The 13,804-nt window shown below is 45.7% G+C and overlaps 1 protein-coding gene across 2 annotated transcripts in view; it reads left to right on the plus strand.

The window, feature by feature from the left end:
* AEBP2 (AE binding protein 2) overlaps positions 1–10,071 on the plus strand; it is a 58,948-nt gene extending 48,877 nt beyond the window's left edge. Inside the window, exons 6-9 of one of the 2 annotated variants that reach the window (XM_056134588.1) lie at positions 1,605–1,672; positions 2,773–2,886; positions 6,860–6,886; positions 9,918–10,071. In XM_056134588.1, coding sequence (XP_055990563.1) covers positions 1,605–1,672; positions 2,773–2,886; positions 6,860–6,886; positions 9,918–9,921 — 213 coding nt within the window. In that variant the 3' untranslated portion in view covers positions 9,922–10,071. Of the gene's footprint in view, positions 1–1,604; positions 1,673–2,772; positions 2,887–6,859; positions 6,887–7,387; positions 8,813–9,917 lie in introns of those variants that run through there. The other variant, XM_056134587.1, reaches the window with a different exon arrangement.
* Positions 10,072–13,804: the final 3,733 nt, after the last annotated feature.

Raw genomic sequence — 13,804 nt, forward strand, 5'->3', positions numbered from 1 at the left:
CAGCACTATTTAAGGGGCTAAAGGCCCCTTAGAGCCGAGCACAGAGGGTTCCCCGAGCACGGAAGCAATAGTGAGGGTGTTCTCGCCCGAACAGTGGCAATGCAGACGGTCCGTGGAGATGAAATACATTCCTGGGGTAGAAACTCTGTCCGGATTCAAGAACATAGGCCCCAGTGTCCCAGACGGACGATGGCAGCACGCAGAGAAAGGGCTTGCAGCGGGAGAGGCCTGAGGGCTTTTGGATCTTCTCTGGGTGCAGTGGAGGGATGGGTGTTGGGCCAGCCCTGCTTAGGCCAGGAGCGGGCCGGGTGAGCAGAGTCCCAGCACCCTCTCGGTTCTGAGTCTGCCATGCACTTGGACGGCAGGTCTGGGTTTCCGTGATGAGACCAGCGTTGATAGGGAGTGACTGTGCTGGCACCGGTCCCTAGCAGAGGGAGCCAGGAACCCTGAGGTCTCTTCCAGCCGGGCGCTGTGCTCAGCTTGTCCTTAACTGCAACCGCCTCTCGCACTTCTCCAGAAGAGGTCAGCAGAACCCAGGCAGCGGGCTGCTGGCTGTGCTCGGCCTCTGCACCCCTCCTCTTTGCTACCGTGCAGTGTCTTGGTCAGCGTCTTCAGGCGTGTCTTAGGGTGATCGCTACGACGTCACGAAGTAGGGTAGTTAAGTAAAGACTTTAAACAATGGGTACAGCATGTTTTGATTCCATCAGTTTTTACTTAGTTCTGATGTTTTGAAAAGGACAGATTGTTGGTCTGACATGAACTTGAAGTAAGGGAAACTATTAGAATTTAGGTTATTAAACATGAAACTGCTAAATTCTCTACGGAAGTTTGTAGGAGTTAGGAAATGACATTTTGATCTGTCTTTTTAAGTTTAAGCAAGAACAAACACCAACAAATACTTCACTTAAAACCAGTTAACAAGCAAAAACGCAAGCAAATAACAGATTAATCTTTATTAAATGCTCGGCTATTCTGACATTTTTTTGTAGTTTAAAAATATTATAGCCAGTGTGGATTCTTAGTAGCTATTAAACAGTCAGCATTGCAAACAAAATGAACACTGCCCTCCTGTTCATCTATCGGGCCGGTAACGTCTCCATTGTGAGACTTGTTGTTACTGTGTTTGGCTTATTGAGTACATCACGGGGAGCATTAGCAAAAAAAGTGGGGGGGAAGGGAACCATAGCACAGCGGGTAGGGCGTTTGCCGTGCACGCAGCCGACCTGGGTTCGACCCCCGGCATCCCATATGGTCCCCCAAGCACCGCCAGGAGTAATTCCTGAGTGCAAAGCCAGGACTAACCACTGAGCATCTCCAGGTGTGACCCAAAAAGCCCCCCCCCCCAAAAAAAGAAAAAAAAAGCATTGCCAGCCCGTTAGAAAGATAACACAGGTTTAGTATTTGGCCATGCAGAGCCTGTTCATTCCTTTCCCCCCTTTTCTCTTTCTCTTGTGTGAAACACACCTTCAGAGGTGACACTGAAGTAGAGGAGTCTGAGGGTGATTCTGGTTCAGGGAACGAGCACTTCGAGTGTGTGATAGGTCAAATGTATCAAAACGATGTTTCAGAAACCATCTTTATGATTCCCCCCGTATCATTACTAGGTAATAGCTAAGAGAAAAGAGGATTCTGGAAAGATAAAACTTTTGCTTCATTGGATGCCTGAAGACATGTAAGTATTTGGAATACCGTGTACTTAATTAATAGTCTCGTCGGGAAGGGTTGGTCGCTTTGCTCAGGGCTCCTGGGACTGTGTGTTGTGTCTCCCGCGTCTGTCACAGTCCAGTCCGGCCCCCCCGAGCTGTGTCCCCTGCCCTCTGTCACAGTCTAATGCTGAGATTTGACATTACCGATCGGGTAAACGTGTATCTCTTCCTACTCCTTTGCTTGCTCCTTTCTGGCCACGTTCAGTGCTGGTCTCGGGCTCGCTCCAGACCCTGCACTCAGGAGTCAGCTCCCAGGCACAGCTGTTATGCTAGAGAAGACAAAAAGCATGTGATCGAATCCCTGAATTCAAAGAAATTTAATCCTCCTGGGAAGTTCAGATAAAACCCTTTTTATATTCGGCTTGATCAGTGTCCGTAACATTGACAGTACACGCTTTACTCTGTCGTCTGTTTTCAGTCTTATGGGGCGCTAACACAGAAGTGCTTAGGGATCCCCCCTGGCAGGGTTCAGGGGGTGGGGGGGTCCTCCGGAGCCTGGAGGAGGAAAGGCTGGCACCCCAGCTCTGCCCTTCCCTGCCTGGGGAGCTCAGGAGCCCGGAGGCCCTCCCAAATGCCTCTTACGAGCGTCTCGGGGTGAAGGGAGGGTGCTGTGGCCTGTCCCAGTCAGTCCCCAACTGCCTTTTCTGCCCCCCCTTTTTCAGTTTTCCGTGTCTTTGATTTCTGTCGAGTCAGAAGCAAAAAGATACTTTGTGTGTTCTAATTTGTGTATTTTCTTTTTTTTAAGTCAATATGATTTGCTGCCATAATTTTGTAATTCATTTCTAAATTTGTGCTTGACTGGCTGGGATTTGCCTAGGACCTGTGACGTCCTGGGGTTCAATCCTCAGTGCCTCCGATGGAGAAAAATTTTTTTCCCCATGCTCAAAATCCCCTTTGCTGTTTCTCGGCTGGGACCTCATGTCCTAGTAGACAGAAGTTGCCGCTGGGCCACCTTCGCAGCTGTTCCGGGGAGCTGGTCCGTGTGCACCCAGGGTCGGGCGGGTAGGAAGGGGGACGCTCAGAGCATGCCGAAGTATTGTTGATGATTTGTTTCTTTGATTCGCAGTTTGCCTGATGTGTGGGTGAATGAAAGTGAACGACACCAATTAAAAACGAAAGTAGTTCATTTATCAAAGCTCCCCAAAGATACTGCCTTGCTTTTGGACCCAAACATATACAGGTAATCTCATGCTTGTTGAATTTTAGTCTCCCCAGATTTCATGATGTCCAGTTAAAATTTGTTTTGTATCAAATTCTAATTTGGAACTTGCCAGAGAGATTTATAAATGGACTTCAGAAAGAAGTTTAGATGTTCAGTTTAGTTTCACGTTTATAACTGTTAACTTGGGTTATAATATGTAGTTACTTGGGCGGTGAGGCACCTCCCAAGCTTTAAAAAAAAAGTCTTTTAAGTACAACAAAAATACCTCTCCGACTGGAAGTGCAGTGGCTCCCAGAGGGTTGAGGGTTTCTTGGGTGAGGCAACTGTGGGGAGTGCTCTGGGCAGGTGGGGAGCATCATACACGGGGAGTTCCCACACTTCATAGCGTTGGAAACAGCTGTAAACAAAAGCTGATCTAAAATAGTTTTTTTTTTTTTTTAAATAAAAGGAAACCAGTGCCTTCTGCTTAAGTGCGTTGACCCTGTTGTATAAAACACAGGGCTCTGTGGGCCTGGGGCTGTCTCGCATGTAGACACCCCGAGTGCCCTGAATGGTGCGTTGCTAAACTTGAACTTTTTCCAAACCTCTCACAGAGCAGCTTGAATCATGCTGCTGTATTTTCAGAGCTCACTCAGAGAGTCCACATTCCTGATGATTCTCGCTCTGGCTGGGCTCGAGAGATCCATGCCTAGAAGTTTTAATTGGGGTGGGCGAGGGTGGCCAGAGAGACCCGCTCTCCTGATCAGGGTCCCGGGCCCGTGCAAGACCAGCGTGTGTTCTGAAAGCTGAAAGGTGCTCTGCGAGAAGGGAAGCTCTGCATTTTAAGGTTATTTTTGTTTGTTTTCTGTTTTTTTTTTTTTTTTTTTTTTGCTTTTGGGGTCACACCCGGCTATACACAGGGGTTACTCTTGGCTCTGCACTCAGGAGTTACTCCTGGCGGTGCTCAGGGGGCCATATGGGATGCTGGGAATTGAACCCGGGTCGGCCGCGTGCAAGGCAAACGCCCTACCCGCTGTGCTATCTCTCCAGCCCCAGCTCTGCATCTTAAAGAAAAATCCGTGTGTAATTTCCACACGGAATAGGTTGGATAAGAATATGGTGACAAGTAATTGACAATCCCAAATGAGAATTTCAGCTGTCCACTGTCAAATGTTAAGGTCCTGGTTGTCCCAAAACTTTTTGGAAAGTGTATTGTGGGACATTGCCCTTGAGGGGGTGGGAGGGGGGAGGCGCACCCAGCGATGCTCATCGGGGACCACACGGGATGCCGGGGATTGAACACAGGTCAGCTGCGTAGCGAGCAAGGGCCCTACCTGCTGGACTGTCGCTTCGACCCCTGAGTTGTTCTCAGACCCTAACGGGAGTGGAGTTTCAGCAGACTGCCAGTGGGGGAGCACTTGAGGATCTTCGAGTTTTCCCTTAGCTCCTCGCAAAATGTTTCTTTGAACTTGTCTTTGGTGAAGGTGCTAAATACAGTTTGGGGCGGTGGGTAGAATAAGGTAGTGTCAAAAAATCAGCTGGATGTCGAATAGTGAAGCGACCTTAAAGAAAGCTGAGGGACACCCGCTACCTTAAGTAAGGGGAAGTCAGTTTCCATTTCTCTGCAAAAAACAAAGCCGCAGAGGAGGAGTCCCAAGCCGCGTTGGGAAGCTGGAGACTCGAGCACCGCCCTGCTCTTAGGAACGGCTCTGCTGAGCAGAGAAGGCTCACTTTTTTCCCCCTCTTTTTAAAATTTTTATTAGTGAAACACCGTGAGGTGCAGTTGTAGATTTATCAGTTTTTGTGCTTGGGTTTCAGTTATACAGTGATCAAGTACCCATCCCTCCACCAGTGCCCGTTTTCTACCACCACGGGCCCCAGTATCCCTCCTACCCCCGATCCCCTCCATTCCACTCTGCCTCTGTGGCAGGGCATTTTCTTTTCTCTCTCTGAAGGCTCGCTTTTGAGTCTCTGCCCTGCACCCTTCTCCTTCCTCCCTGCCGGCCTTGCTGATACCTGCTGTGCTCCTCCCGCCCCCTCTCTCTTTAAGGGGGCGGGCAGGCCCCCCTGGCAGTGTTCTGTGGCCCAGCGGTTCCCAGCGGTGCTCTAGGGAGTACTCTGCCCAAGACCGAACCAGGGCCTTGGGGTGCAGAGCACGAGGTCAGCCCTTGCTCCGTTGCTCGGGCCTCGTATTTGCTGTTCTGGAGCTATGAGGGAAGTGGCTTCAATACTTTGGTTAAAATATCTTAATGAAATTTCATTCAGGCTTAGAATCTATGCCCCCAAGTGCATGAAAATTGAAGTGCATGTTCCCAAAGGGTCTTTTTTGGGGGGTGGGGGTGGGCTATGCTTGGGCTTCCTGACACTGCCCAGGGCTCACTTCCGGTGTTCAGGGGACCGTATGTGTTGGGTATTGCACAGTGGCTGGCTGCATGCATGGCATTCTCTTAAACCCGGTCCGGTCTCTCCAGCCGCTCGTCTGAACATTTTTCTCCTCTAAATTTTGATGCCTCTGTTTCTTCACAAATGCAGCCTGTCCTAAAGAGTTGTAGGGTGGGGGCTGGAGCAAATAGCACAGCGGGTAGGTCATTTGCCTTGCACGCAACCAACTCGGGATCGATTCCCAGCATCCCGTAGGGTCCCCAGAGCACCGCCAGGGGCAATTCCTGAGTGCAGAGCCCAGGAGTAATCCCTGTGCATCGTCAGGCGTGACTCAGAAACAAACAAAAGAGTTAAAAAGTAAAAAACCTAACCCACCGTTTTATTATCATGTTAGCAGCGTGTGAGCTTTGGGAAACTATGAAATAAATGGGGGGAGTTATTCTAACTTCATATGCTGTTGTTACCTTGAAGTCATGACATTTCCAAAAATTCAACTTCAGAATGAGACTAAAGAGAACATACTTCCTTAGCATTGCAGTGTAGCACTGTCCTCCTGCTGCTCATCGATTTTCTCGAGTGGGCACTAGTAACATCTCTATTGTGAGACTTGTTACTGTTTTTGGCATATCGAGTACGCCACGGGGAGCTTGTCGGACTCTGCCGTGTGGGTGGGATACTCTTCGGTACTTTGCCGGGCTCTCCGAGAGGGGCAGAGGAATCGAACCCAGGTCGGCCGCATGCAAGGCAAACGCTCTACCGTGCTGTACTATTGCTCCAACCCTAGATAGCATTAGTTTTGAAGAACTTGTTGATTGAGCTGGGTATGTCAGGCACAGACCTTTTCTTTTTTATTGGTTTTGGGGCCGCCCTTGGGTGTTACTCGGGGCTTAGGGCTCTGGCTCTGTGCTCACTCTTGGCGGGGCTTGGGTGGGGACCACCTGAGGTTGGCCATGTTTGAGGCAAGCTCCTTAACCCCCTGTACTATCCCTGTGGCCTCAGAAATGGGGCACCATGGTGTATAGAACCGTAAATGGCTTCTGTTGCCTTTGGACATTTGTTAGTGCTTGAGTTTGTCCCGCATTGAGACCTATCGTTACACAGACACAGAATTTCTTTTTTCTTTCATTTTTTTCCCTTTTTGACTTTGGGTCACACCCTGTGATGCTCAGGGGTTCCTCCTGGCTCTGCACTCCTGGCAGTGCTCTGGGGACCTTATTGATGCTGGCGATCAAACCCGGGGTGGCCGCATTCAAGGCAATGCCCTACCCTGCACTGTCTTCCGCCCCAGGCCCCAGACGTAGAATTTCATGAGAGATGTAGTCAGGGGGAAGGCGGCAACACCGAGGGACGTGTGGGCGCTGGGACATTGGGTTCCCGAAACGCAGCTGAGGTGCCTCCATAATGCATTTTTTAAATGCTAATAAAATAAGAGTAACATTAAAGGAAAGGGGTCCACCAAGAGGCCATGCCGAAAGATTCATCGGAGAGCTCCGTTGTGTGACTCTGTTTGTACCCCCCGAGCCGAATGCTTCAAAATCAATCCTGATGATCACGTTTCCTGTATCTTAGAGTTTTAATGTCTCTTGCTGTGCTCAGTTGAATAAAAGTGCTCCTTTTTCTCTCTTTCTAGAACAATGCCGCAGAAGAGGTTGAAGAGGTAAAAACTAAATAAATACATTCAAAGCAAACAAGCGGGGAACCTGCAGTCTTAGTCACTGACAGTGGGTCTAGTCCAAGCTGCACGTTAGCGCCGACCCTTCCTTTGTCTCAGTGCAGTCTGTAGAGTACTATTTATGCTTAGGGAAACATTCTGTGAATGAAGGAGGCTCTTGTGTGGAATATATTAATATATTACTGTAGATCCACATGTTCACGGCATGGTGCTGTGGGAGACGGAGCAAACACTCTTCTGGCAACTTAGTGGAACAGCCCTGGAAAGGCTTTGCATGCTCGCTGCTTCCCCGTAGTCCTTGCAGTCTCTGAAATCGGAAAGGAAACCGCTCCGACCCGCGCCCGTAAGACCCCAGAGCACTGGGAGGCGCCTGGTCGTGACCGTGTCTGGTAGGGGCTACTTAGACAGTGACGAATATCACGAGGTAGTGTCCCTTTCGATTATGATAAATAGATGTGATTGGTTGCCATTTGTGTTCTTTTGCAGAACTCTGATAAGAAAAGTGTTCAATTTGTATTTAAGCAAACAGTGAACGGCATTTGCAATCAACTAAAAATCCGTCTCTCGAATTAGGGCTGAGCATTTCTGTTAAAGAGTGTTGCAGCTCGCCTGGTGCTCCTTGGCAGGACTAGGCTTTCTCATGGAGTACAGTATGTTAATATTGACCTAGAGAACTCACTTGGTAACGGTTTTTGAAAAACCTATTTCAAATCATTTGAATAATCCTCCTGTTTTCTTTTTTATCCTCTATAAGACTCTAATTTTTTTTTTTCCTGAGGAAAGCGTTTGGTTTTTGAGTTATTTTTTTCTTAATGTAAGAAAAGTTGTATTTTTTTTTTAAGTATCTTCAAACTGAATCCTTTATGCACCAAAGTTGGTTTTGAAAGGAAAAATAAAATCACTTTCTTGCTTGGTAAGCAAGGAGCCATATGGATTTTTTTTAACTTACAGAAATGGAAATATGTGTAACTTGTTAGTATTGTATCAAACAAATGTTGCATAGAGATAATAGAACATTGCTTGTAAATAATTCAGCAGATTTGTAATATATTTTTATATTATGAAATGTACTGTAGATGTTTTTCTAGAGGCATGAAAGTTAAATGTATATATTATGGGTAGAAATAATATTGAAGGATATTGTAATTCACTAGTGCTGCCAGAGGAATTGTTAATAAAGCACCTTCTTAACAATAAATGTCTTTTGCAGACTTAAGGGACTATGTACTACTGTTAATATCTGTAAGAACAAAACACATTGAACATCCTTCCAGAAAGTCTTTTAGGGGAGGACCTATACCCATAATAGAATTATGGCACTCATTTCTGACAGTAACCGTGAAATGATTTCCTTACTGTTGGAAGTACATATTGTAAAGTATGTGGTTATTTGCAGTCAAACTGCAGAAAATACTCCTGATTGAGGAGTTTTCACTTTACTACAGTGATAGAAAACCAGCAGTTTTTACACTAAATTTTTTAAGAAAATAATAGACAAAAATTAGAGAAATTTAGCCTTTGGTTCCAAAATGGGAGAGGTTCCATGATGCATAACCATTTGTCATTTACTTTGAAAAAAAATTATGGGAGACTTTTTATTCATTGACAATGGGGGTGAAGAGCTATATACATTAAATGAGTCATATAAAACTAAACGAAGTGCCAATAGGAGCACAGCTACTATAAGACGTTCTGGAATGGTTGTTTAATAAGGGTATTATTCAGATGATCTGTAGCAAATGTGACTTTATTTTTTAAAAAAAGGTGTGTTTTCTTACCCGTTTTTGGTTTTCTTTTGCTTAAGCACTTCATCATTGCTTTATTCTGTATCTTCGAAGTAATCTGCAATCTCTTTTGTTCTTTACATTTTTTGATTTGTTATAAACTTGCCAAATAGAGGTGTTTCGGAGACATAGTTTGTACCTGTATTTTTTTTTGTTGCCTCATGTTCTTGTAAGTCATTCTTAATTGACCGATGATTGTAGACCTTGCCTGAGTATTTTTTCTAATAAAACAAAAGCAAATCACACTTAGCTTCAAAATTGTAACAGTTCAATTATGTTTTCTTAGGAGCACAGGGATGACGTGATTTTAATTGTGTAAAAATACTCAGTTACCGAGACCAAGTTTTCATGGTTGTAGAACAAAATTCTGAACACTCAGCCACTTGTCCTTGCCAGCATATCTGACTTGGATCTGTTCTTCTCGTAAAGAATACCGAAAAGAATACGAAACGAGATAGCTTCGGAATTGACCTAGATTGCGTGCCCACGCGCATTCTATGACTGGGGGAGAGTTGACTTGGTGGCATGGGCAGGTCCCCAAGGCTCTGAGACTCTGGGCTCCCTGCTGGCGAGGCGCACAGGCACCGAGCCGCACTGCCCTCCAGCCCCTCAGGAACGCTGTCCGAGTCGAGTCCTCTTTCGGGGCGTCTGTCCGTCACTGTTGCTCTGTCCCTGATTGGGCACCGAGACAGTCTGCTGCCTCCTTCGAGTCTCCAGCCGGGGTTTGCAGCCGGAGGGAGGCCCATCCCTTCCCTCCTGCCTGAAACGTTTACTGTCTTGACCTTTGAAGGGAGATGGGCCGTTCTTTGGCTGATTCACAAAATTGGGGGGAAACAAACTTTAGACCACACAGATTGTATTTTAATACAATATTATTGGTTTTGGTAATAAGCCAGTACATTAAATTGCAGTGAACAGCGATTTTATACACTTGACAGTAAATATTGCCGTATTAGGTATCTACAGTAAATGGTGTTGTATTTTTTTTCCTCCAAACTCTTACACTGAGTTTCTTAACAGTTACTGACATTTTACCATTTATGTTTTGTATTTTGTTTTGCTAACTAGGATGAAATGAGATTTTGTAAATCAGATCATGTTTAAACCATCAGGCACAGATGCTGTATCTAAATCTTGGAAGTAGAAAATAGTGTAGAATTTAAAGTTGTTTATTTTTCTAATAAACATATAAATCTTCCTAAAGTAGATAACGCGTTACTTTTGAATTTCAGATGAAAGGAGATGGCGAGGAGATGGATGATAGCTGGTCTCTCAGTGCCTTTAATTTGTTCTGCTCTCACTAAAAGCATTGATAATCATGTCGGTAAACCCGTGGCTGTAAACTGTCCCTTACACACTTTAATAAACAATATTTTAAGTATGGAAGTTCTTCTAAAAGGTTAGAATTTGTTACCATTCTGTATAAACATCTTTGTTTACGATTTATTTTTCTAATAATTGATTAATGAAAGTGTTGAAAGTTTGAATGAATTATAACAACAGGGGCGTATATTGAAGTAGTAAGAATAGCTGTTGGATGGAAGATTGCCACGTAGTTAGAGCTTTTCAAAGTTTCCTTTGGGGTGGGCGAAGTGAGCCCCCCGCCCCTGGGCACTGCTCCTCCTGCTCTCTGGTGGTCTGTAACAGGGCAGCATTGAATCCACATGGACTCTGTGGCAGACAACTGCCTTTCCTGCTGTACTAGCTCCCTGGTCCGGTTAGAACTTTATTAAAAAGTTTTAAAATTACTTTTGCATAAGTACTCCATAAAAGGGTGAGCAGATTTTTAGGTAGCTTGTCCGCACGAAAAGTCTGTAGATGCTGATACACAGACTAGTTATAGATCACCTTGTGAATGTTTTGGGATTTGTGGGGAGTGATGCTACATATATTGGGGGTGACTTCATTGAGAACTTTTATATTGATCTGCAGGAGATGTGTGTGTGTGTGTGTGTGTGTGTGTGTGTGTGTGAGAGAGAGAGAGAGAGAGAGAGAGAGAGAGTGCGTGTGTGCGAGCATGCATGCACGCCACACCTGGCAGTGCTCAGGGGCTTACTCCTAGCTCTGTGCTCAGGGGTCACTCCTGGTGGGATGCTGGGAATTGAACCTGGGTTGGCCACATGGAAAGCAAAAGTCCTACCTGCTATACTATTGCTCCAGCCAGGATTCAGCCAATTAATTTTTGGTTCTTTGTGTCACACCCACAGGTGCTTGGGTTATTCCTGACTCTGCACTCAGGAGCTACTCCTGGCGGTGCTTGGGGGACCAATGGGATGCTGGGGATTGAACCTGGGCAGCCGTGTACAAAGCAGTCCCCCCCCCCCCGTACTATTGTTCCAGCCCCTAAAAATTTCAGTATGTGAAGTGTCGGGAAATATTTTGCAGTTCCAACACTATAAACTTTTATAAAAATAATCTTCAACTTTTTAGACTGGTGTTGCTTTTTAAAAATTGTGTTTTTGATTATTTCTAATAGTAACTACGTAATGTAAATACATAATGAACTTTATTATTTTTTTAAAGAACTTAAACACTACTCAGTTTGTATGTTTCTAGTGAACTTACAAGTGGGTTTCAGGAATTTCAGACTCCATCTTGGTCAGTGTTCTTGCTTAATGCGTGTTTCATAGTGAGAGCTCAAATGTGCATACGTTATCATGCCACTATAAAATTGCTTTCAGTGTTTTTACCTTAGCACAACCCAGGGTGCAGGTTACCCTGGGCAGTGTTTGATGGATGCGTGAGAGGCCTTTGAAGAGCAGAGTGTCCCTGACTTAGTTTCTGTAACAACTTTTCACATGATCTATATAGTGAATCATACTGATGCTCATCTGAACATTCTCACTGTAAAGGATTATTCATGCCAGTTTTACACTCAGTTGTAATCATTTCTAATCATTGAAATAATTCTGTCGTGTTATCGTAGAGCCAAATTATTTATTTTTTAACAAGACCTCAGCCACAGTTAGAATGAGTATCTTCTCTCATTTTGGTGGGGATTTTGGAGACGGGTTCAAACCTAGGACCTTAGCACAACTGAGGCATAAGTGAGCCCCAGTAGTGAGGGACATTTTTAGTGACAGGATTTTGAAGGAATTAGTCAGTACTTTGATTTCTTTCGTGTTAAGTTTCGGTTCCAGAGAATCATCTTCCAAGGACCCTTTTTCCTCTTCAATACTTTTGTGCAAGCAAAGTTTACATGTTGCCCACCGATTCCTATTAAAGTTGCACCAGATTCATTTGCATTTGGTTGCTTCCTCAGTATCTTAGATGGTTGGGGTTGGGGGTGGCTTTTCCCTTTAGAAATGCCCACTCTGATGAGGGGAGGGCAGTAGCCAGGGGAGACAAGTGCCCTTCTACAGAGGTGTGTGTGTCCCCCCCACCCCCCCATTTCTTAAGCACAATGACTGGACCAGAGGAGCTGATAGTTTAAAAACAAGAAGTCTGGGCCGAGGGCTAGTCAGGTGACTGGAGCGTGTGCTTTTTGTTCCATCGACACTTGAAAGTCTACACACCACTGGGAGTGACCCTCAGAGCCACAAAGTGTTGTCACACCCCACCTCTGTACTAAAGCCACTTTCAACTTTGGCTGTTCACCTTTTTGCAGATCTCTTTGAGGGAGCTGGGCTGGGTTATATTCGACTATATGTGGTGCCAGGAATGAAATGAGGCCAGCCATAGACCAGGCAAGCGCCCCAACTCCTGTACTTTGTCCCCCAATCCCCAGCTTGCTTTAGTGGGTCCTTTCGTTATGAAAAATATCCCTGTACACCTGGTTCTGGGACTGGGACTGCTCAGGACACCCTTAGAGGGATTGTAATGGCCCTATTCTGGTGATGTGTCGTGAGTCATTCAAGCATTCCATGTTGGGTGATAATAGGGTGTGGACAGATTTCCCATCTAGTATCCTTAAAAAAATTTTTTTTCATTGAATATAAGTGAGACAGACCAATACAGAGCTGTTGATTGGGTTTTAGTCACACAATGATCTAACACCCGTCACTCCACCAGTGGCTACTTACCTTCACCAATATTCCCGGTCTCCCTCCCACCATCTCCCAACACTTGCGCCCCCCCACCCACCCACCTCCCAGCCTGCCTGTTTGGCAGGTACTCTCGCCAGCCCGGCCAAGCCGGTTTCGATTCCTCTGCCCCTTTCGAAGAGCCCAGCAAGCTACCAAGAGTATCTCGCCCGCATGGCAATGCCTGGCAAGCTACCCGTGACGTGTTGGATATGTCAAGCACAGTAACAACAAGTCTCACAATGGAGACATTACTGGGCCCGCTCGAGCAAATCAATGAACACCGGGAGAACAGTGTGTGTGTTTTGACAGTGTTCAGCCTTGTGAGAGTTCGAGATTAACTGCATCTTTGACCTCTTGAGATTTACTTACGGGTCTTTACTTACTTGAGATTTACTTACGGGTAAGGCCATAAGTGAGCTTGTGTAGCTGAGCCGGAGGTGGTTAGTGGGTGTGGCTCCCACATACCTAAATGTTGGCCATTTAGTCTCGGGAAACGTGATCCCAAGTTGTGTGTTCCAGCCAGAGACAGCGGCAGTTTTGGGGTATCAATGAACTTGAAAGCACCACCAGGCTGCTGATGCTCCCGCCCCGGGGGGGGGGGGGTCCGGGGTGACCTGCCGGCTCCGGCGGCGTGGCACCTTTTGAGCAGCATTCTTGAGAGGTTGCTTGGCAAGATTTCTCTCCTGTGGTTTCCTGAAAACGACTGATGTACAGAGTTTGTAAGTTGTGTCTGTTCAGAGGTTTCGTTGGAAGAGATCATCTTGTTAGGGTGGCTCAGCATAAACGCACGTGCCTTTCCCCCTTCTCAGAAATATGTAAAGGTTGCGGATATTTTAATTCATAAAAGGTGTCCAAAGAGGTTAATAATTATATATATATTTTTAAGTTTTAAATTCTCAATTCTAGTGAAAAATATCTTCTAGGGTAAGAAAGTTATGTTCAAGCTCTGTGGCTACTTTATCACTGGTAAAGCTGATCTATTGTTAACCTAGAAAAACTTGAGTTTAGGGGCCAGAGTGATAGTACAGAGGAGGGTAGGGTGCTTGCCTTGCATGTGGCCAACCTGGATGTGGTCCTCAGTACCCCATATGGTC

Source organism: Sorex fumeus, unplaced genomic scaffold, assembly GCF_029834395.1.
Source record: "Sorex fumeus unplaced genomic scaffold, SorFum_2.1 ptg000100l, whole genome shotgun sequence".
Lineage (NCBI taxonomy): Eukaryota > Metazoa > Chordata > Mammalia > Eulipotyphla > Soricidae > Sorex > Sorex fumeus.